Source organism: Giraffa tippelskirchi, chromosome 9 (genome assembly GCF_054371585.1).
Source record: "Giraffa tippelskirchi isolate mGirTip1 chromosome 9, T2T-mGirTip1v1.2.pri, whole genome shotgun sequence".
In the NCBI taxonomy this organism is placed as follows: domain Eukaryota; kingdom Metazoa; phylum Chordata; class Mammalia; order Artiodactyla; family Giraffidae; genus Giraffa; species Giraffa tippelskirchi.
The window spans coordinates 152,086,775-152,109,392 of NC_137283.1; the positions used below are offsets into that span (position 1 = coordinate 152,086,775).

Below are 22,618 nucleotides of genomic sequence, written 5' to 3' on the forward strand. Positions count from 1 at the left end.
CAGCTCTCACATCCATACATGACCACTGGAATAACCATAGCCTTGACTAGACTGACCTTTGTTGGCAAAGTAATGTCTCTGCTTTTAAATATGCTATCTAGGTTGGTCATAACCTTTCTTCCAAGGAGTAAGCGTCTTTTAATTTCATGGCTGCAATCACCATCAGCAGTGATTTTGGAGCCCCCCAAAATAAAGTCTGACACTGTTTCCACTGTTTCCCCATCTATTTCCCATGAAGTGATGGGACCAGATGCCATGGTCTTAGTTTTCTGAATGTTGAGCTTTAAGCCAACTTTTTCACTCTCCTCTTTCGCTTTCATCAAGAGGCTCTTTAGTTCCTCTTCACTTTCTGCCATAAGCGTGGTGTCATCTGCATATCTGAGGTTATTGATATTTCTCCTGGCAATCTTGATTCCAGCTTGTGTTTCTTCCAGCCCAGCATTTCTCATGATGTACTCTGCATATAAGTTAAATAAGCAGGGTGACAATATACAGCCTTGATGTACTCCTTTTCCTATTTGGAACCAGTCTGTTGTTCCATGTCCAGTTCTAACTGTTGCTTCCTGACCTGCATACAGGTTTCTCAAGAGACAGGTCAGATGGTCTGGTATTCCCATCTCTTTCAGAATTTTGCACAGTTTATTGTGATCCACACAGTCAAAAGCTTTGGCATAGTCAATAAAGCAGAAATAGATGTTTTTCTGGAACTCTCTTGCTTTTTCGATGATCCATCCAATTCATTTATTTTGCTTCTCACGTTTTTGCAGCCTTGGCACTGGAAAGTTTATGAGTTAAAAAAAGAAGTATTCTTTTGACATACACATCATTGTGCAATTTTTTTTTTGAGCAAGTTCTTCCTTTTCTGTCACTACAAAATGGTTCAGACTCATCTTGTATATTTCCTGCCCCAGTCCCGAATAAGCCATTTTTCCATGGAGACATGGTTCTCTTATTCGGAGCCAAGTTCTGGGCAATAGATGTACTAGCTGTTCCTCAGGGTATTGTTATTTCTTGCGCCTCTAAGCTGACAGTGTATGGAGATATATGTTTTTATACTACCCTATGTGTATACACCTATTTATAAGTATTTTACTTATGTTTTTTATACAGCTTAGCGTCTGTATCTATTAAGTTAACCATGAATACACACTGATGTCTCCAACTCTAATCAATTGTAGCATGAATCATTCTAAACTTCTCTTACCTCTCACTTCTTACTGCAACAGTGTGGAACCTGGCACTCACCATGTGCCATTCATTTACTTCATTAATTCTAATATGCCTAATAGTGGTTTCACAATTGTTATAACATTTAAAGGTAAAAGGAGCTATACATAAACTCCATACACTAGTTGATAAAGTTATAACAACTAAGGAGCTTTTTATGGCCCAGAATATGGTCTGGCTTGGTGAATATTCCACTGGAGCTTAAGAATAATGTGTATTCATTTGTTATTTGGTGGAGTTTTCTATAAATATCTATTAGATCAAGTTGGTTCATAGTATTTTTGAGGTCAATTCCATTCATGTTGATTTTCTGCTTACTTAATCAGTTATTGGCAAGGAGATAATGATGTTTCCAACTGTAATAGTTGATTTATCTACTTTGTTTTTCAGCTCTAACCCTGTTGCCTCCCTAAAGAAGTATCTTAAAAAATGGATATGATATATGGTATATGAAACATATCATGTATGTTTTAAACCTTAGATATCAGGCAGTGTGGGGCAATGTTTCGTGAGAAAGGGAAATAAATGAGATGAGTCCTGCTGCTGCTTCAGCTTCTTAACCTGGAGAAAAATTCAAAGCCATAGCCAGGGAGGTGAACTCAGGGAGAACTCAGGTGTAATCAAACACAGAATTAAAACATGGTGGTTATCCAATGAATGACAAAGGAAAGAAAAGCTATAAGAAGGAAGGAGCTAGAGCCGCTAGACTCGGGTGGGGTCCAAGATTGACTATGGAGGAAATGACTGGAGGAATTGACTTGGGATTTGGTGGCCAATGTAAGAGGAGTAGAAATTGCTCATGGTGGTGATATTGGAAAGTATTATAAAAGTGGCAAGGACCAACCCAATTTCATTAAAAAAATAAAAGTTTGTGGAGGGGATTTGTAAAGAGAGCTTGGAAAAGTACTTTAGGATTATTTGCGGAAATACATGAGTCAGTGTCATGTTTGGTTTCATTCTGTAGGTTAGTGGCTTTTTAAATTTAAAATACAACCAGTAAACTCTTTTAAAAATAAGTTATTTCTCTAATCAAAATATATATAGACATATATATGTATACATATATAAGCAACTGCTTTAAACAAATAGAGAGAATGGGACAACCAGAAGCCCAACCACACTGCCTCTGATACCTGCTTAGAATTGACAAGAGTTTTCAGAGAACAGTTAAACCACTCTTGAGGTTTTGAGAGCTTTCGATGGACAATAGAAGGATACAGTATGTGTGTAAGGGAGATTAATCAACTGACAGTTGATATGATTGGAAGGGAGATTGAAGGTAGGCAAGGAGACAGTTTAGCAGCTGATGCATCAATCTAGGCAAAAAGGGAGAAGGGTGTGAACTAGGGTGGTAGCAGTGAAGACAGAGAGAAGGGGAGTAAGAAGAGCACCTTCCAGCTCAGACAGTCAATGGAGGCAAAATGGGCTGCTTCCATTGTTTGCATGAATCTTTGTAAGCCCCACAGTTGAGCAGTGGGAACAAAGGGAGTGCCTGGGCATTGGTCTCTTCTGATATCTCTCCCCATTGTTAGATATGTGAGGAAATACAGGTAGGGGTGATAAGCTGGATACTAAAAGAGGAAGAGAAAGAGCATTAAGTAGCTTTAAATGAACTAGGTAATTCATAGCCTTTACGTGTATCATCTTTTTGCCTTTTCATACTGTTCATGGGAATTGGTGATGGACAGGGAAGCCTGGTTTGTTGCAGTCCATGGGGTCGCAAAGAGTCGGACATGACTAAGTGACTGAAATGAACTGAAGTGTATCATTGATGGTGATATATCAATGATACACTTAGAGGCTATGATAATAATAATCTGTAATTACATAATTCACCTGGGTTGAAATCTCTGTGATGCCCTTGGTATGACTTTGGGGCATGATAGTTACTGTAAATGTCTTTCTTCTGTTAAGTGGGGATTCTAACAGTGCCTACTTTACAGGCTTCATTTCTAGTATTTGAAAGGAAAGCATTCAGATTGATGCAGGGGAGTTTCTCTGGCCGAAGTTTCATTAGTTATTATCGTTATTTAATTCTTAACTAATCACCACTTCTGTTTTCTTCAACATGTTGAATTAGAAAGCTTTTAGCATGTTTCTCTGTCTGGCTTTTTAGTACCTCAGGAATAATGTGGAATTACTGAGAAACAAAAGAAAGGTGATTATGCAAATGTTTGAAATATTTAATAATACATTAAAGTAGTCTTGGGAAATTGGAGAAATAGCTTTACTGAAGTTATAGTAGCTTTTTGTAGAGGCAAAGGGTATTAAGAAGAAAAAAGATCATTTCAGGAAAAGAAAATTTAAAAAGAAGAATGCATAATAAGCAAATGACCCAATAAATTCAATTAAGTAATGAATATTCAGATAGCGTTCATTTTTCCTGAGATATAATGGCCAAGCCAAAGAGTTTAAAGAATGAAAAAAAAAAGGTGATTGAATAAACTCTAAAGTATTAGAAGTAATCTTTCAAAACTCCTAGTTGGACACATTAGGACAGATATTTTTATTTTAGGCCCAGGGCGTAATTGTTTAAGCAGTGAGTATGTCTTCAGACCCTTTCTTCCTGCCAGGACTTCACCCCTATACTGCCTTACCATGAACTTCCCCAAGCCCAGGCAGTCTTAAATTCCTTAGGGATCTTAGAGAGTGCCCTAGGCATCCTCTCTCTCCCTTTCATTTTCATTCCAGTGATCTGTGCTTATTAGTTTAATAAATTCTCTTCAAGTAATACTTCCTTATGGATTAGAATCACTCAAATTCACATTGAATACCACTAAGTGGAAGTTCTATACTTGGCTTCTACATGCTTAACAACAGTGCAACAAAGATATTAAAGAAAGGCTTAACCCATGCAATTCAAAGTGGTAGCATTTCACATGTATGGTGTCTTGCTGGATGGGAGAGTTTGTATCTCAAGCCTGAGGGTAATCCTTGAATTTTGCAAGTTAAAGATTTTTTTAAAGGAATATAAAGAAATTTGCTGTGATATAACTCTTGTCTAATCAATGACACAACTTGATATCTAATAATGTTTGTCCACTAGCAAATCTGTTACATGACATCTGTATTGCGTTGCTAAATATTTTGCTCACTCATTCTGGGAAATGACATTTTGGGGTGCTGAATACATCTGCTTATATGGTGCTACAAGCCAAAGTGCTATCTGTTACAAATAAACATCTCAACTGTCAAGGAGTTTGTTTAATATTTGCATGATCTAAGCTAGTTGGTTTTTTCCCTCTCTGCTTTGTGAACATTTGTTAAAATACCAAAATGGTTGAAATAATTTAGACAAAGGAAAATGAGCTTAAGTAAAATACTTATTAATCTATGTTGTCTGGAAAAATCCTTGGTAGGGAACATAGAACAAGTTTTTTAACTTTATTTGGATTTCAGTTATGCATACCACTCCTATACCCTGTCACTATATATAATTAGGAACTGGCTGTATATTCCACAGTGACACAGGTTGTAATTATCGGTTGTGATCTGCAATTCTCATTTAACCTAGGTTGAAATAGAACTGGAAATTCATCCATTTTTCACCTATTGCACTCAATTCCAGTTTGAAATTTTTTGAACTACTGTAAATATGCAATATTATCGCTGGCATGTCACTGCTAATATGACCATTACTGCTTCCAAGTAGACATGGTTGCTTTCCTCTTTGAGTTGTGCCCTGGGATCCTATCATTGTAATCAGGTACACAATATGTACAGCTTCCTAATTTTGCTCTGTTTGTACATCTTATAGAGCCTTTGGCATTTGAAAAATATAGAGCATTTAGGGGTAAATTTAAGAAAATATTTGTCAATGCTAACTGAATCTACCTTACCATATTTGACTCTGATAATTTTATGAATATTCAGCTCTCGTCTTCCCCTCTCCAGTTGTGTTTAATTGTTCTGCATTCCAAGTCTGCGATCATTTTTGACTTGTGTTCAACAATGTGAATCAAATATTTGAGACTCAAAGAGGTGTGGTGGTTCAGCTCTTTGCTGTAATAGTGCTATACCTAAACCATCTGAAGAATCTACTTCTAAATTTCTCCAAGAAAGGAAATCTCATGTATTGGCTCAAATGTAACATTGTCTCCGAGAAATACCTTCTTTGTCTCCTCTTCTTAGCTTCACTTCCTCTCTTCCATTGTGTTTTGAGCAGTTCATTCATTCATTCCGCAAATAACAGAACAACTTTCGATTCATGTCTTTCTTCCTCCAAGCTAAAAACTTCATGGAGGATGACATAATCTGTCTTTGTTTGGCATCGCATCATCTGTGAATATACATTGTTAGTATTGAACAAATGTTCACAAAATGAATACTTTGATGAGCAATTTTTAATAACTGTCACTTTTAGAACCTGAATTGAGTTTAAAATTATTCTAGAAAACAGATTTGTCTGTAGTATGACTGCTGGGACCTTTTAAAGTGGGGGCAATACTGTGTTTTGTTTTGCTTGATTTACCTTGTGTCTACATGTCTTTATCTTTCAAATATTTTAAAATGAAGATAAATTGCAATGATAACAGAAAGCATCAACTTTATTTTTAAAAAGTAAAATGCCTGTGTATAGTCATAACTTGATTACTTAGGTAACTCTGTTTCATCTTAGGGTGAAAAAAATTACCTTTAATTATTTCTTCTTTGTTCAGATCACTTGCCTTTATGTTTCCATATAGATCTGATATTAAAAGACTGTATTGTTTACATCTGTTTACATTCTCTATCTGTTTACATTCTGTTTACATTCTCTATCTGTTTACATTCTCTATCTCTTTCTAAAGTTGTAGAGAGGGAGTCAAAGAGTATTTGAGTTATACACATACACTGTCTAATAGTGAAGAACAATGCATTTTTCCACCCTAGTTCCCACCCAAAGTAGGTAAATAACAATCAGCATCATCCTCTCAAAAGTCTGACCTCAAAGTTGCTAAGAAACATGAATCTCTAGGAATTCTTTGCTTTTGATCTTCCTTTCCTGTTTTTCATCCAAGGCCACTGGTCTTACATTCTTTTTTTTTTTTTTTTTTTTGGTCTTACATTCTTAAAGGGAGATCGTGGAGTCCTACACTCTCAGGAGAGAAAGTACATTGAAAGTCACGTAGTGCAAATACTGGGTAACTGAATACCTTTGATAACACCCCTGTAAAGTCTTTGTCTAGCCTATTCTTGGAAACCTCCAGTGATCCAGCACATCCTTTTCCTGTGGCAGCAGATTCTATCTTTGTTGTCGGCTTTGACTACAAACCGAGTCTTTGTAGTGAGCTCTGGCTTCTCATGATTTCCACATATTTCTTCTATTTTACCCTTTGGACTTGTAAAGAGCAAGTTGAACCCATCTCTCTTAGTCGGTTTAGGGTGCCGGAATAGAAATACCACAGATTTCATGGCTTAAACAGCAGACATTTCTCACAGTTCTGGAGCTCGGGAACTCCAAGCTTGCCAGCAGATCTGGTGTCTGATGAGTGCCTGGTTCCTGGCTTGTAGACAGCTGTCTTCTCATACCCTTACAGGGTGGAGAGAGCAAGTTGGCACCCTGGCCTCTATATATAAGGGTACTAATCCCATTCGTAAAGGCTCTACCTTTGTGACCTAATGACCTCCCCAAAGCTCATACCTTTGGGATGGTATTCAAAGTGTGAATACCATCACACTGGGGGTTAGATGTCAACATATGGATTTGGGTGGGACACAGACATTCAGACCACAGTGCCATTTGATAAGGTAGAGCCCATGTGAAAGTGACACTCATGTTTCCTCTAAGCCTTTTTTTTTCTCTGGCTCACCCCTCTTAGTTCCTCAGTGGTTCTCTGTGTGTCCTGATTTCACCTCTCCTCACCATCCTTGTTACTCTGAATGGATTTGTTTTGCTTGTCTCTGCAGCATCCAGCACTGTGTGTGATAGTCCAGGTGTGCTCTGATGAGCTGAGAGTAGGGTGTGAGTTTCGCTTCCTTAATTCAGATATTATACTCACATTAGCACATCTAGTGATGAAACGAATTGACCAAGGACAGCAACTGGCCAAATGCAATGATTACTTTCATTTGACCTATTTTATTTCTTTTTTGTTTTGTTTGTTTAGTCACTAAGTCAAGTCTGACTCTTTTGCGACCCCATGGACTGTAGCCCGCCAGGCTCCTCTGTCCATGGGATTGCCCAGGCAAACATACTAGAGTGGGTTGCCATTTCCTTCTCCAGGGGATCTTCCTGATCCAGAGATTGAACCCATGTCTCCTGCATTGGCAGGTGGATTCTTTACCGCTGAACCACCAAGGAAGCCCATTTTACTTGTAGATGTCCTTAAATTTGTCAACTATGTGGGATACAATTTTGAAACTCTGTTAACTGAGGAAGAAAAACACAAACTTCATTTAGAAGCTTGGATCTTGGATCACACTTAATAGAGAATGGTCTTGGACCAGTTCATAAATCTTTCTAAAGGAGCAGTTTTCTGGCATTTACCTTACAAGGTTATTGTGAGGACTAAATTAGTTTTAAAATGCATACATGTAAAGTGTATTTAAAGTGCTTAAGCACATGGTGAGTGCTCAGTGTGTGTTAGTGATAATAATCTTTATGATTGTTACTTATTCCAAGAGTTCTGAGAAATGCTTATTTTGATACTGAACAAATAAGGAAGGGTCTGTGGCATCATTATATTTTTAATATCATGTAACATATCTAATCTAGACCTACAAGAATAAAAGCTGTGCATAAAAACTCACCAGTGAACATTTGACCAAACTCCTTGACAGAACAAAATAGAGCAAAGTTCTGACATTAGTTATTCATTTGTTTTGGAATCAGAGAACAGGTAATCTGTTACAAAGAAATTTACTTCGCATGTCTTTAATATGAAAAATAATTGTGTTAGATTTTTACCAAAATAATCATTTCTTTTATACAAATCTAAGAAATGTTGCTTTCTGGTCTATTTTGGAGAGATTAGAGTTTTTGAAAATATGGACCCTTGTGTTCATTTTTGTCCTTTAAAATATTTGTTTCTGCTGATACATTTTAGTACTACAGCCTGGTGTTTTCTAGGTTAAGATGCTGAACCAAACCTCAAAGAATATCTGCAAAAAAAATTGGAGTCTCTCTTCTCCTTTAATTAGTTAGGGGGAACCACAGCTGGTAAATCTTTGGGGGAAGACTATTTTCAACTCTTTTAAAACTTTAATATTAGGAAAATAGAAACACATTTGTGACATCTTAGAACCTAGTCAACAAGTTGAGGGTCTTGGGTCGATTACTCAGGTGATGAGGTACAGCTTAGTAGCAATAAAAGAGTGACTAAACATCGTTGGAGGCTAGAGACTGAGATACATTTTGGATAAATCATTCCTCTTTAGTGTCTTCCATTAAGAGGTCTACTTGGGTGATAAGGACATTTATTAAACACTTTATAAAGATGCTTTTTAAATTTGCTATTGAAAGAATATTCCTAGCAGGAGCAATCTTTGATATGTCACATTTCAAGAGTAGCTAATTATTATGTTGTCTTTTTTATAGCATCAGTTACACACATACAACACACACACACACACACACACACACACACCCCGCAACGGTTTGTAAGAGCAGCTTGTACTGGCTCACAAAAGCCTATTGTTAAATTTGTAGGAGTTTTGTACACTGCTTGATCTGAGACAAGAAGCTTGAAATTTGCCATGATGGAAGTAGTTACGCCATGGAAATTGGTGAATGCTACAAATCAAAGCCTTTTTTTTTCCCTCTCGTGGACAGCTGGTTGTTAAACATTTAGCAGCACAACTGTGTCCCAAACTATTTCCTTCAATAAAATAAAGGGCTGTTAGCATTAAAAATGGTTTTCATGTGACAGTTTATATGAGCAAAAGAATAAGCTATTTTTTGTGTGTGTGTCCTCAGGGATACGGAAAGACCGAAGAGGAGGGAGGATGCTGAAGCACAAGCGCCAGAGAGATGATGCGGAGGGCAGGAACGAAGCGGTGCCCTCCGGAGACATGAGAGCTGCCAACCTGTGGCCAAGCCCGATCATGATTAAACACACCAAGAAGAACAGCCCGGCCTTGTCCCTGACCGCTGACCAGATGGTCAGTGCCTTGCTGGACGCCGAGCCCCCCATAATCTATTCTGAGTATGATCCTAGCAGACCTTTCAGTGAGGCGTCAATGATGGGCTTGCTGACCAGCCTTGCAGACAGGGAGCTGGTACACATGATCAACTGGGCAAAGAGGGTGCCAGGTAAGAACACTAAGCTTGACTTTTATTTTGAAGAGCCATTAACTAGTCATGAACAGGTTGCCGTACCATGGGAGAGATAGTGGGACACAATAGCTTGTTACCTGGTTGGTTTCAAGGTTATATCAGAATTGATTAATTTTCAGTATCTATACACCCTGATTCTCTTGGAAATTAGGAAATAGTGTTTTGAAATAAAAATCTAGATGATTAGTCTTTAATCTGACATTATTTTTTTAACCCATCAATATTCACCCCCAAAATCTGGGTGAACACTAGATAATAAATGCATTTAATATTGTGTGTTCACTGTGGCAGAAATTTTTAGCACTAGATGATCTACGTCCTATAAATTTTTAATGTTGAGGACTTTTGTTCAAAACACCTAAATTATGAATCATCAATTTTACCTTACAAGATTTGATTTTAAGGTATTTATGAGCTAAAGAAATAAGTTTTTTTTTCCTGAATGACAAATATTCATTCAACCGTCTATTAACATTTTAGGAACAAGGTAATGCAATAGAAAAATCAATTAGGTTCTCATCCCTGAGAGGAGCTTGTGGAAAGATAACAGTGGCTGAAGTTATACTTGATCCTTCAGCTGACATTCTCAGAACTGGTGTTCTTATAAAACATGACTGTTGCTCTTATTGCTCAGGGAGAAGAACTCTAGTTATTACGGAAACAAGACTAGAAAATGACCTCCTCCATACCCCATCATATCCATTCAGGAGCTAACACAGATGAATCAAGGCAAGAGGAAGTTAAATCTTTTCTGGGCTTATAGATCAAACAAGTAATGAATGTAGATAGTGACTATCTTGTGAGTTTTCTTTTAGTAGATGAAGTTATTATCTATGAAGTATGGGTTTATTTTTTTATTAAACTAAATAAATATGGAGTTTTGTACTTACATTTCAGAGAGTATAGGCCAAGTGAATATATATCTGGCCTTAGATACTATTTCACATATTTGCATTTATTAACATGTAAGCATGTCATCCTTTGAATAAGGAGCCAGCAATGTTGTGATCCAAACTGGATAGAGGGCATCTATTTAGGTGACAAAGGTTGGGTTATGTGGAAACATGGGGATTCACAGGCATATTTAGATTTTGAGTCAGTCCAACTGGCAAATAAATACTCCCAGCCATGTTTAGAATTAAAAGTTTTAACAAGCACTTCTCTACCTTAATATTCCTATGTGAGACACATCCATGGTAAGTAAATATTGGAATTTAAATGTAATGTGGTTATAGGTTTTCTCTTTATATTTATTATTGCTTTCATTTTTTAGAAATGTACTTCAGGAGGAGAACACAGACAAACAAACAACTAATGGTCATATCCCTGAGAGCCAACTCTTAGTTGCTCTTAAGTTTTATTGTTGTATAAGCCTGTATTTTTCCTAATGAGTTTTGATAATATTAGTTCCAGAGCACTGCTGAAGTCAAATATATATCTTTCATACTTATCAGTAATTTCCATCTTGACATTTTTATAATTTTAAAGATTTGAAGGACACTTGAAACAATGGGAATTAAGTTCAAATACATTACCAGTGGGAGAAGGGCACAGTAATTCACTCCAATATTCTTGCCTGGAGAATCCCATGGACGGAGGAGCCTGGTGGGATACAGTCCATAGGGTTGCAAAGAGTCGGACATGACTGAAGCAACAGTGTGCATGCACCTTACTAATGAATGACGAATTCATGGCAATAACCATCTGTGAAAGTGAAAGTGCTAGTCACTCAGTCGTGTCCGACTCTTTGTGACCCCATGGTCTATAACCCACCGTGTCTCCCTGTCCATGGAATTCTCCAGACAAGAATACTGGAGTGGGTTTCTATTCCCTTCTCTAGGGGATCTTCCCAACCCAGGGATCGAACCCAGATCTCCCGCATTGCAGGCAGATTCTTTTACTGTCTTAGAATCTCCTGTGTTTAGGAATAAAACGAAGACGGAAATCAAGAGAAGGAAAATATCATGTCCATGCTTAGCCATTCCACTGTTAAACCCCAGAACTAAACAAATTTATGGTAATGAGAAGTACAGAAAAACCACTTTATGACTTGATTTGTTTAGGAGACCTGAATGTTTCCAAAGTCCTTGGGCCAAACTATGTCTTGTTATTTGATGGTTTAAAAAAAAGAATTATAAAGGCAAAGATGAAATTATATATGTGCTATGGTAATAAGGTGAAATGAGGGAAAAATAGTCTTCTGGAATCATCTTTGAAGATGATTGTCAAGTTTTTCAGAGAATTTAAGAAAGTCACATTTTGAAAAGTTTTTTTACATCCAAATACCATCTGTCATTTAAAAAACTAACTCACACCAGAAATCTAAAATCTAATATAGACAATATTACGTTTATATGGTCATAGTTTGAGATTAACAATAATGTTAATCTAATATAGATTTACCTTATATAGATATACTTTTTGCCTTAGTAAAAAGAGTAGTAGGAAAGCCAGTTGTAGAGGTACCTGGAATTAACTACATAATACCTGCATGGAACATTTGGATACCCTCAGACGGCTGTCAGTATAACAGAGATTGGGAAATGACTTCATTTTTGAAATTTTCAGCATTAATTGAGTATAATTGACAAATGTAATATTTAAAGTATATGTTACAGTCATTTGATAGACATTGTAAAAGTTCCCTACATCTAGTTAACTAAATATCCATCACCTTACCTATTTACCTTTTTTTTCTCTAATGAGACCCTGAAGTTCTACTTTCTTAGCAAATCAATTATACAGTACAGTGTTTTATACTAGATCCTCAGACTTTTTTCATCATATAGCTGAAAAGTTATACTCTTATCAATCTTTCTCTATTTGTCACATCCTCCAAACCCTGGCAACCACTTGTATACTCTCATTCTATGAATTTGACTTTTGTTTTTAGATTCCATGTATAAGTGATACCATGCAATATTTATCTTTTTCTGACTGGCATATTTTTAATCATAATACCCTCAAGGTCTATTTGTACTGTCGCAGATTGCAGGATTTTTTCTTTCTCATGGCTGAATAACGTTCCATTGTGTGTATCTGTGTAGATATAGATTTATTAGATCTTTTTCCATTCATCATGGTCACTTAGTTTGTTTCCATATCTTGGATACACGAGAGTACAAAGTACAAAGAGTATTTCTTTTTATATCCTGTTTTCAAACCCTTTGGATGTATTTGAAACATGTTTATTATCATATGTGAAACGAATCGCCAATCCAGGTTCGATGCATGAGACAGGGTGCTTGGGGTTGGTGCACTGGGATGACCCAGAGGGATGGGATGGGGAGGGAGGTAGGAGGGGGTTCAGGATGGGGAACACATGTACACCCATGGCAGATCCATGTCAATGTATGGCAAAACCAATACAATATTGTAAAGTAATTAGCCTCCAATTAAAATAAATACATGTATATTAAAAAAAAAATCAAAAAGAAAAAAAAGAAATGGGATTGCTGGATCTGTTTGCTAGTTCTGTTTTATTTTGGCGGGAGTGGGGATCTCTTTACTGTTTTCCACAGTGGTTGCACCAGATTACAATCTCGCCAACAGTTTACAAGGATTCCCTTATCTCCAAATCCTTACCAACACTTATTATTTGTTGTCTGTTTGATGATAACTGTTGTAATAGGTTTGAGGTGGTATCTCATTGTGATTTTGATTTTCACTTCCCTGATGATAGCTTGAAGACCTTTTCATGTATCCATCGGCAATTGTATATCTTCTTTGGAAAAAACGTCTATTCAGTTCCTCTGCCCATTTTTTAATCAGACTGGGTTTTTTTCTTTCTTTTGCTATAGAGATATATGTGTTCTTCATATACTTTGGATGTTAACCTTCTGTCCAATAACATGATGTGCAAATATCTTCTCCCATTTGGTAGGCTGCCTCTTTGTTTTGTTGGTGGTTTCCTTTGCTATGCAACAACTTCTTAATTTGATGAAGTCTCACTTGTTTATCTTTGCTTTTGTTGTTTTCGCAAATAGGGACAATTTTATTTCTTCCTTTTTCAATTTGCATGTCATTTATTTCTTTTTCTTGCCTAATTACTATGTCAGGACTCCCAGTACTATGCTAATCAGGAGTCGTGAGACTGGATACCTTTGTCTTGTTCCTGATTTTAGAGGAAAAACTTTCTGTCTCTCACTGTTGGTCAGGCTGCTAGCTGTAGACTTTTTATATATGATTTTTATTATGTTGAGGTATGTTTCCTCTATACCCACTTTATTGAGAGTTTTTATTATGAATGGATGTTGAATTTTGCAAATACTTTTCCTCTGTTGTTGATATGGTCATATACTTTTTATTCTTCATTTTGTTTATGTTATTTTTGTTATTGATTGATTTGCAGATGTTGAACCATCTTTTTATCCCTGAAATAAGTCCCGCTTAATCATGGTGTGTGATTCTTTTAATATGTTATTGAATTTGGTTTGCTACTGTTTTGTTGAGAGCTTTTGCATCTATGTGTATCAGGGATATTGGCCTGTAATTTTCTTTTCTTGTAATGTCCTTGTGTAGTTTTGGTATCAGGGTAATTATGGCTTTTTAAAATGATTTTGGGCATATTTTCTCTTCTTCCATTTTTTGGAACAATTTGAAATTCTTCTGTAAGTGTTCAGTAGAATTCACCAGTGAAGCAATCTGGGCTTGTCTTTGTTGGTATGTTTTTGATTACTGACTCTATCTCCGTACTAGTAATGGTCTGTTAGAATTTTCTGTTTTCATGATTCAGTCTTGGTAGCTTGTATATTTCCAAGAATTTATCAGTTTTTTCCTGTTTATCCAGCTTGTTGGCATATAATGATTGATAGTAGTTTCTTATGATCCTTTGTGTTTGTGTTATATTAATTATAATATTACCTCTTTCTTTTCTGATTTTATATTTTTTCTCTTGGTAAGTGTAGCTAAAACTTTGCCTGTTCTGTATATATTTAAAAGAAAGCTGTCTCCTAGTTTCAGTGATCTGTTCTGTTGTCTTTTTAATCTTGATTTCATATTTCCAATCTAATCTTTGTTATTTCCTTCCTTCTACTAACTTGTGACTTAGTTTGTTTTTCTTTTCTACTTCCTTGCGGTGTTAAATTTGTTGTTAATTTGAGCTCCATTTTTTTCTTAAATGTAATGAGCACTTTTCTTTTTTTCCTAAAGCAGCTGTAAACTTCCCTGTTAGACTGCTCTGCTGCATTTTGTAAGTTTTGGTGTTTTATTTCAATTTTTATTTGTGTCCAAGGATTTTTTTTTTTCCTTTGACTCATCTGTAGTTCAGAAGCATGTTGTTTAATTTCCAAATATTTGTGAATTTTACAGTTTTCTTCTTGTACTTAATTTCTAGTTTCATACCATTGTGGTTGGGAAAGATATTTTATATGATTTCAGTCTTCTTAAATTTATTGTCTTGTTTTGTGGTCTAACATATGATTTATCCTGGAGAATGTTCCATGTGTGCTTGAGAAACATGTTTTCTGCTGCTACCAGAAGTTCATCTGGTCTAATATGCAGTTTATACAGTTTAAGTCCAATGTTTTCCTTATTGATTTTCTGTGTGGGTGATCTATCCATTGTTCAAAGTGGAGCATTGAAGCCCCCTACTGTTATTGTATTGCTGTCCACTTTCTTAAGGTTTGTTAATATTTGTTTTGTGTGTCTAGGTGGTCCTATGTTGGTTGCATAAATGATTGCAAATATTATTATATATCATCTTATTGGATTAACCCTTTGTCATTTTAAAATGATCTTTTTGTCTTTCATTAAAGTCTTTTGCTTAAATTCTATTAATATTTTCTCCGATATAAGTATAGCTCTCCCACTTTCTTTTGGTTTCCACTTGTATGGCGTATCTTTTTCCCATCATTTCACTTTCAAGCTGTGTGTCCTTAAACCTGAAGAGAATATCTTGTAAGTAGCATATAGTTGGATCTTGTTTTATGATCTGTTCAGCCTTTTGTCTGTCTTCTCATTGGAGAATGTAGTCCACTTACATTTAAATTAATTATTGACAGATGTTTACTTATTACCATTTTGTTGATTTTTTTCTGACTGTTTTGTATTTCTCTGTGTTTTTTTTTCTTCTCGTGCTCTTTTCCTTTGTGTCTTGATGACTTTCTTTAATGGTGTGTTTAGGTTTCTTTCTTATGATCTTTTGTGTATTTAGTACAGGTTTTTGCTTTGTAGTTACCATGAAACTTACATAACAACTTATAAGCCTATTGTAAGTTGTTAATAACTTCTAAAGCTCTACATTTTTACTCTTCTTCATGTTTTATGGTTGATGTTGTAATTTATATTTTTTTACCTTGTGTATTCATTAGCAAATTACTGTAGTTATAGTTTTTCTTTTTTACCATTTTTCATACTAGATTTAAAAGTTAGTAAATGCCTACCATCATTACAACATTGGAGTATTCTGAATTTAACTCCATATTTACCTTATTATTGAGATTTATATTTTCTTTTTTTTTTAATTGAAGTATAATTAATTGAAGGATTGTTGATTTACAATGTTTGCAGGGTAATGTGATTCAGTTGTGTATGTGTCTCTATCTATCCTATTTGTCAGATTCTTTTCCATTATAGGTTATTATGTTGAATATAGTTTCCTGTGCTATGCAGTAGGTCCTTGTTTATGTTTCTTAGATTTATACTTTGATATGTTTTCCTGTTACTGATTAACATCCTTTCATTTAAACTTGAAGGTGTACCTTTAACATTTCTTTTAAGACTAGTCTAGTGATGATGAGTTCCTTCAGCTTTTGCTTATCTGGTAAACTCTTGATCTCTCCTTCAATACTTGGAAGGAAAACTTGGCTAGGTAGAGTATTCTTGGTTGTTGTTCTTTTTATTCTTCAGCACTCTGAATATATGATGCCCTGTAGAGTTTCTGTTGAAATATTGCTGATAGTTTTATCTATCTTGTATGTAACAAGTTGTTTTTTCTCTTGGTTCTTTTAAGATTATCTCCTTGTTTTTAACTTTTGATACTTTAATTTTAATGTGTCATGCTGTGAGTCTCTTTGGATTCATCTTATTTGAAACTCTTTGAGAAGCCCAGATCTGGATGTTTGTTTCTTTCTCCAGGTTAGGGAAGTTTTCAGTGATTATTTCTTTAGCTTTCTACTCCTTTCACTTTCCTTTTTTTTCTGAGACTACTGTAATGTGAATGTTGGTTTACTTGATGTTTTCCTTATATAAATTCCTTAAACCATCTTCACTCTTTTTCATGTTTTTTTCTTTTTACTCCTCTGATTGGATGACTTCCACTACGCTGTTTTTTAATTTGCTGATCCTTTCTTCTGCTTGGTCTAGCTGATATTGAACCCTTCTATTGAATTTTTCACTGTAGTTACTAATAGTATATTCTTTTGTACTGTGATTTCTGTTTTGTACTTATATTTCCTGTGTCTTTGTTGAATTTCTCACTTTGTTCTTGCCATGTTCTTCTGATTTTGGTACGCATCTTTGTGATCATTACTTTCAACTCTTTATTAGGTAAATCACTTATCTCCATTTCATTAAAGTCTACTTCTGAGATTTTTTTCTTGTTCTTTTGTTTGGAACATATTCCTCTGTTTTTTAATTTTCCTTGACTCCCTTCACTGGTTTCTGTGCCTTAGATAAAACAATTACCTCTCCCAGTCTTGACAGAGTGATCTCATGTTGGAGATGAACCTTACTGATCAACCCAGCCTGAGCTCTTTGTTGTCTTTCAGACCTTTGTGATTTTCCAAGGTGACTTCTTTGTTCTTAGAGACTCTCAGTAGTTGAGAGTATGCCAAGACCTGTCAGTAACTGAAAGGGAAAGATCTCAGTTAGCATGTAGATACAAACTGATTGGAGCTGGACCTTGAGGTACTAGCTTTTAATGTATACAAATAGATCTCTTTTAGGGGAAGACTGAGTGCTGTGATTTTGTTTGCTTCCTCTGTGCTGAGCCTTGGAAGGATAACCTCTTAAAAGCCTTTGTTTGTTTGTTAAAGACCTGTGGGGCTGGTAAGTGCAAGCTCTGTTGGACACTAGAGCCAGATGATCAAGTTATGTTTTCCTTAGGTGGCAGCTGCAAAAGCTAGGGTACCAAGTATATGTACAAGCTCCTTCCAGAGAGATATTAGTGATTTGGAACAGGCTATAAGGAGAATGCAGAGATGGTATGTAATGCTTTCCCAATCTCTGGGGGAGAATCAGTCATTCTCTAGATGGTGCTAAATTAGAAACCTGACTCTCAGATCAGTTCAGTTCAGTTCAGTCGCTCAGTCATGTCCGACTCTTTGCGACCCCATGAATTGCAGCACGCCAGGCCTCTCTGTCCATCACCAACTCCCGGAGTCTACCCAAACCCATGTCCATCAAGTCGGTGATGCCATCCAACCATCTCATCCTCTGTCGTCCCCTTCTCCTCCCGCCCCCAATCCTACCCAGCATTAGGGTCTTTTCCAATGAGTCAACCCTTCGCATGAGGTGGCCAAAGTATTGGAGTTTCAGCTTCAACATCAGTCCTTCCAATGAACATCCAGGATTGATCACTTTTAGGATGGATTGATTGGATCTCCGTGCAGTCCAAGGGACTCTCAAGAGTCTTCTCCAACACCACAGTTCAAAAGCATCAATTCTTCGGCGCTCAGCTTTCTTCACCGTCCAACTCTCACATCCATACATGACCACCGGAAAAACCATAGCCTTGACTAGACGGACTTTTGTTGGCAAAGTAATGTCTCTGCTTTTAAATATGCTATCTAGGTTGGCCATAACCTTCCTTCCAAGGAGTAAGCGTCTTTTAATTTCATGGCTGCAGTCACCATCAGCAGTGATTCTGGAGCCCCCAAAAATAAAGTCTGACACTGTTTCCACTGTTTCCCCATCTATTTCCCATGAAGTGATGGGACCAGATGCCATGATCTTAGTTTTCTGAATGTTGAGCTTTAAGCCAACTTTTTCACTCTCCTCTTTCACCTTCATCAAGAGGCTCTTTAGTTCTTCACTTTCTGCCATAAGGGTGGTGTCATCCGCATATCTGAGGTTATTGATATTTCTCCCGGCAATCTTCATTCCAGCTTGTGACTCTCAGATAGCAGCTCTTAAAGTATGCAAATGGGCCTTTTTCAGGAAAAACTTGGAGATGAATGTATCTGTTTGCTTCTTTTGTACTGGACCCTGAGAAGATTGTGAGTCCTTGTGAGCCCATTAAAAACAATTTGTTTGCTTTAGTATTGTGGTATGGTAGATATAAGCCCTGTTGGCTTTCAGAGCAATGTGTTTTGGGGGCATATCCCTGGGGTGCTAGATATTAGGACCAAACCTTCCGTCCTCAGGGAGAAGCTAGGAGTTGTGAGTTCCCTCCTGATTGTACACGGTTTGAGTGTGTTTATGGTAAAGTGTGTCTCAGTCTTTCCTACCCATTTCAATGTGAGTATTTTTTCATTTGCCCAAAGTGAAGGAATCACTCAACTAGTTTCTGGATTTCTTTTAGGGGAAATCACTCTATGTGTAGTGGAGATATATCCATGGGAAGTTATGAGTTCAGGGGTCTCCTACTTCTCCATCTTGGACCATAACCCCCAGTTGACTTCATTTTGCATGATGAATTTTAATTAAAAAAAAACAACAGTCAATTCATTGGACTATTTTATTCTAGAAGTATACTTTAGTAATAAAATACTGTCCAAATTTTCAAATGTGGGTGATTTAGGTTGAATTTCCCTTTATCTTAATATCTAGGGCATATTTTTGACTTGTAATGTCTCTCTACTCAGACTCAAGATATGAAGAGCATTATGATAAAATATATCACGCAAGAATGATAATCAAGTTCCTATCTGTAAAGTACTTATAGTTAACCTAGCTAAAGATCACATCATGACATTAATTTTCTTCCCCTCTGCAATTTAAAAAAGCAGCAACAAGGAGAATGATAAAAACCTACCTACCTACCCCACTCCAACAAAGTACGTTTTTTCATAACACGTTACATACCTGCTTTTTGCTATCTAACTATAGATAAGGATTTTTCTCTTTTTTTTTCCACTGAAATTTGTTAATCTTTAAGAAGCACTTGGGCTTCCCAGGTGGTGCTAGTGGTAAAGAACCCACGTGCAAGGCAAGAAACATAATGAGACGTGGGTTCAATCCCGAGTTGGAAAGATCCCCTGGAGGAGGGCATGGCAGCCCACTCTAGTATTGTTGCCTGGAGAATCCCATGGACAGAGGAGCCTGGCAGGGTGCACTCCACAGGGTCACAAAGAGTTGAGCATGACTGAAGCAACTTAGCATACATGCACGCAAGAAGCTCTTTACATAATCTACCCATGGATGGAGAATTAGTTTTAAGAGATTGTTAAATCTCAATTTATTATTATCGTATACAAGGTGAAATGTCAACAAATGCAACATCATTATCTGAAGGTAAGAAAGGAAAAGAAGTATGAGTGCAAAGTTGTTATGTTTTTAATTTCAGCATCACACTCATTTGCATCTTTGACTGGCTGATACTTAGTTTCAGTGTGAATCAAGTACATTTGATTTTTACCCCCACAACCTTGACTTGCATCACAAAACCATTAATTTGATTTATGAAAAATTATACATTTTCCAAAATTCACTATAATTTTGCATACCTCAAGGGCAATTTCATGCTTCAAGTTTGTGTTCTAGTTCTGTCTAATGGACATTTGGACAAATATCTAGCCCTAGGCTCTTCACTGCCTTTTAAAGGCTGATAAGTAGAAGCCTGACAGTCTCACTGACCCACAGGGACATCTGGGAGGGTTATGAAAATGCTGAAGCTGCTGGCCCGGGAAGAATACTACAAGGGACATATGTTGACAGTTGAACTCAATTTCATGGGAAACGTACTACATTACCCACTTCAAACTAGATAACTTTTCTCCTTCTCCTTTCCTGCCCAAGGCCCTCTCTGCTCAATACTAGAGAGTCCCTGCTTCCTTCTGAGCCCTGACTCCCCATCATTTGACTGTGCATTTCTTTCTCTGTTTGGTCCCAAGGGGAGGGGAGAGGTTCACTTTTTCTGGGTACACCCCCCATCAGCCCCAACCACAAGCTTCTCAGGAGCTTCTTATATTGTCTCTGAAGATGCAAGTTGGTCTGAGCTGTTTCAGGGCTCAAGGCTGCATCTGCCCCTGTGTTTACCAGGAGTCTAGTAATTAGCTTCCTGAACTGTAACACTCATCCTCCTTGTTCAAATTAAAAATGAACTGAGCTTAGGACATTCTTGTTGAATGAATTAATAAATGAATGAATGAATGATGCTCTTTGAAGCCCCTGATTTTTAAGAAATCTCTGAGCCCTGTTAGAACTCAGTTTTTCCACAAAGTCGATGCGATTTTTAAGGTAAGGGTGTTACTCTTTTTTTCCTTCCTTCAGAAACTACCTGCTGTTCTGACAACCCTCTCGCAGCTGCCTTCATGAGTCTCATTTCCAACCTTTCTTTTTTAAAAAATTAATTTATTTATTTTAATTGGAGGCTAATTACTTTACAATATTGTAGTGATTTTTGCCACACATTGACATGAGTCAGCCATGGGTGTACACGAGGGCCAGAGCAGTATCCACAGGCATGGACAGAGCTTGGGCTGAGGACTTTAACAGGCTTCCTTGGCCAGCAGCAAGGTAGTTTCACTTCATGAGAGTGTAATTTAAACCTTAAAATGGATACGGCCAAGAGGAGAGCACAATACCTCAGTCTGGAAATTGGGAGCATCTTTAAGGGACACGTTTCTATTCTGGGAGGTGGATTCCAGGGACTTGGCAATCCTACCCTGTATTCTGATTCCCAACCTGTAATCAGACCAGTGGACCCTACTCTAAAGCTGTCCTAGCTTTCCAGTCTGTGATGAATGATAACTTGGAAGCATAGGTGATGTCCCAGACAGGCAACAGATACTTATGTTTAAGGGTAAGATGTGTGGTTTAGCTTTTGCAATCTTTCTATAATAAGAGCCTTGGGAGTGGGTTAGAATTACCCCCACGTGAATGGTGCCAGCCCCCTGGGAGCTTTCATTGGAGTCCTCCATTTCCAAGTCAATCTTGCCCAGGTTTTCACTGCTCCTCTGGAAGCTCTGGTTGAAATCCAAGGAAAGCAGCTACTTACTTAATTTTTTCTTTCGCTTGAAACTCTGAAACCCCATAGAAGCTTGTTGGCCCAGATGCAGTTAAACCTTTAAAATCCTTTTCTCATATTGAGAGTATTTGAGAAAAATACTCCACCTGGGCTTCTTCGCCCACCCTCTTCAGAATTCTGTTTCATTGAGTCTGGGTTGGGACCCCTGGGTTCTCAAACCACCCTATGGGGAGCTGTTGGTCTTTGGCTCTGTTACTTCTAGGGGAAATTTGGCATGAAGAATGTCAGGGGTTTTTTGTATCTGTGGTCAGGAAGATCCCCTGGAGAAGGGAATGGCTATGCACTCCAGTATTCTTGCCTGGAGAATTCCATGAACAGAGCTACCCTGCAGGCAGTCCATGGGGTCGCAAAGAGTCACACATGACTGAAGTGACTTAGCCCACACACACATACACACATATATATGTGCTAAACAGATGAAATGCTGTTGAAGTGTGTTGAAACAGGTGGAATTGTATCCCCCCAAAACAATATGTGTGGAAATTCTAACCCCTTTATCTCAGAATGTGCTCTTATTTGGAAATAGGGTCTTTATAGGGGAGATAAATTTCAAGTGAGTTCATTAGCGTGAGCCTGAATACTTTTAAAAAGAGGAAATTTGGGAGAGAGACACAAAGAGCGGGAAGGTGATATGAAGGCTCACAGAGAAAAGATGGCCATGTAATCAGACTGATGCATCTCCAGGCTAAGGAAAACCGCAGACTGTCAGTAAACACCAAAGGCAGATGAGGTCAGAAAGGACCCTCCTTTACAGCCCTCCGAGAGAGCAGGGCCCTGTCACCTTGATTTCAGACTCATTTCTGTTGTTATTGTATAGTTTGTATGAAAGTCCTAGGAACTGATTACCAAGCATTTATTTATTCTTGGCTGTGCTGGGTCTTCATTGCTCTGTGGGCTTTTTCTCTAGCTGCGGCAAGCGGGAGCTACTCTCTAGTTGCCATCCACAGGCTTCTCATTGTGGTGGCTTCTCTTGTTAGGGAACAAGGACCCCAGGGTGAGTGGAC

General features: G+C 37.3%; 1 protein-coding gene across 9 annotated transcripts in view; it reads left to right on the plus strand.

Moving 5' to 3' along the window:
* ESR1 (estrogen receptor 1) overlaps nt 1–22,618 on the plus strand; it is a 391,695-nt gene that overhangs the window by 233,676 nt on the left and 135,401 nt on the right. For all 9 annotated transcript variants that reach the window (XM_081530291.1, XM_081530289.1, XM_081530287.1 and 6 more), the window contains one exon: nt 9,125–9,460. In XM_081530291.1, coding sequence (XP_081386417.1) covers nt 9,125–9,460 — 336 coding nt within the window. The remainder of the gene's footprint in view (nt 1–9,124; nt 9,461–22,618) is intronic.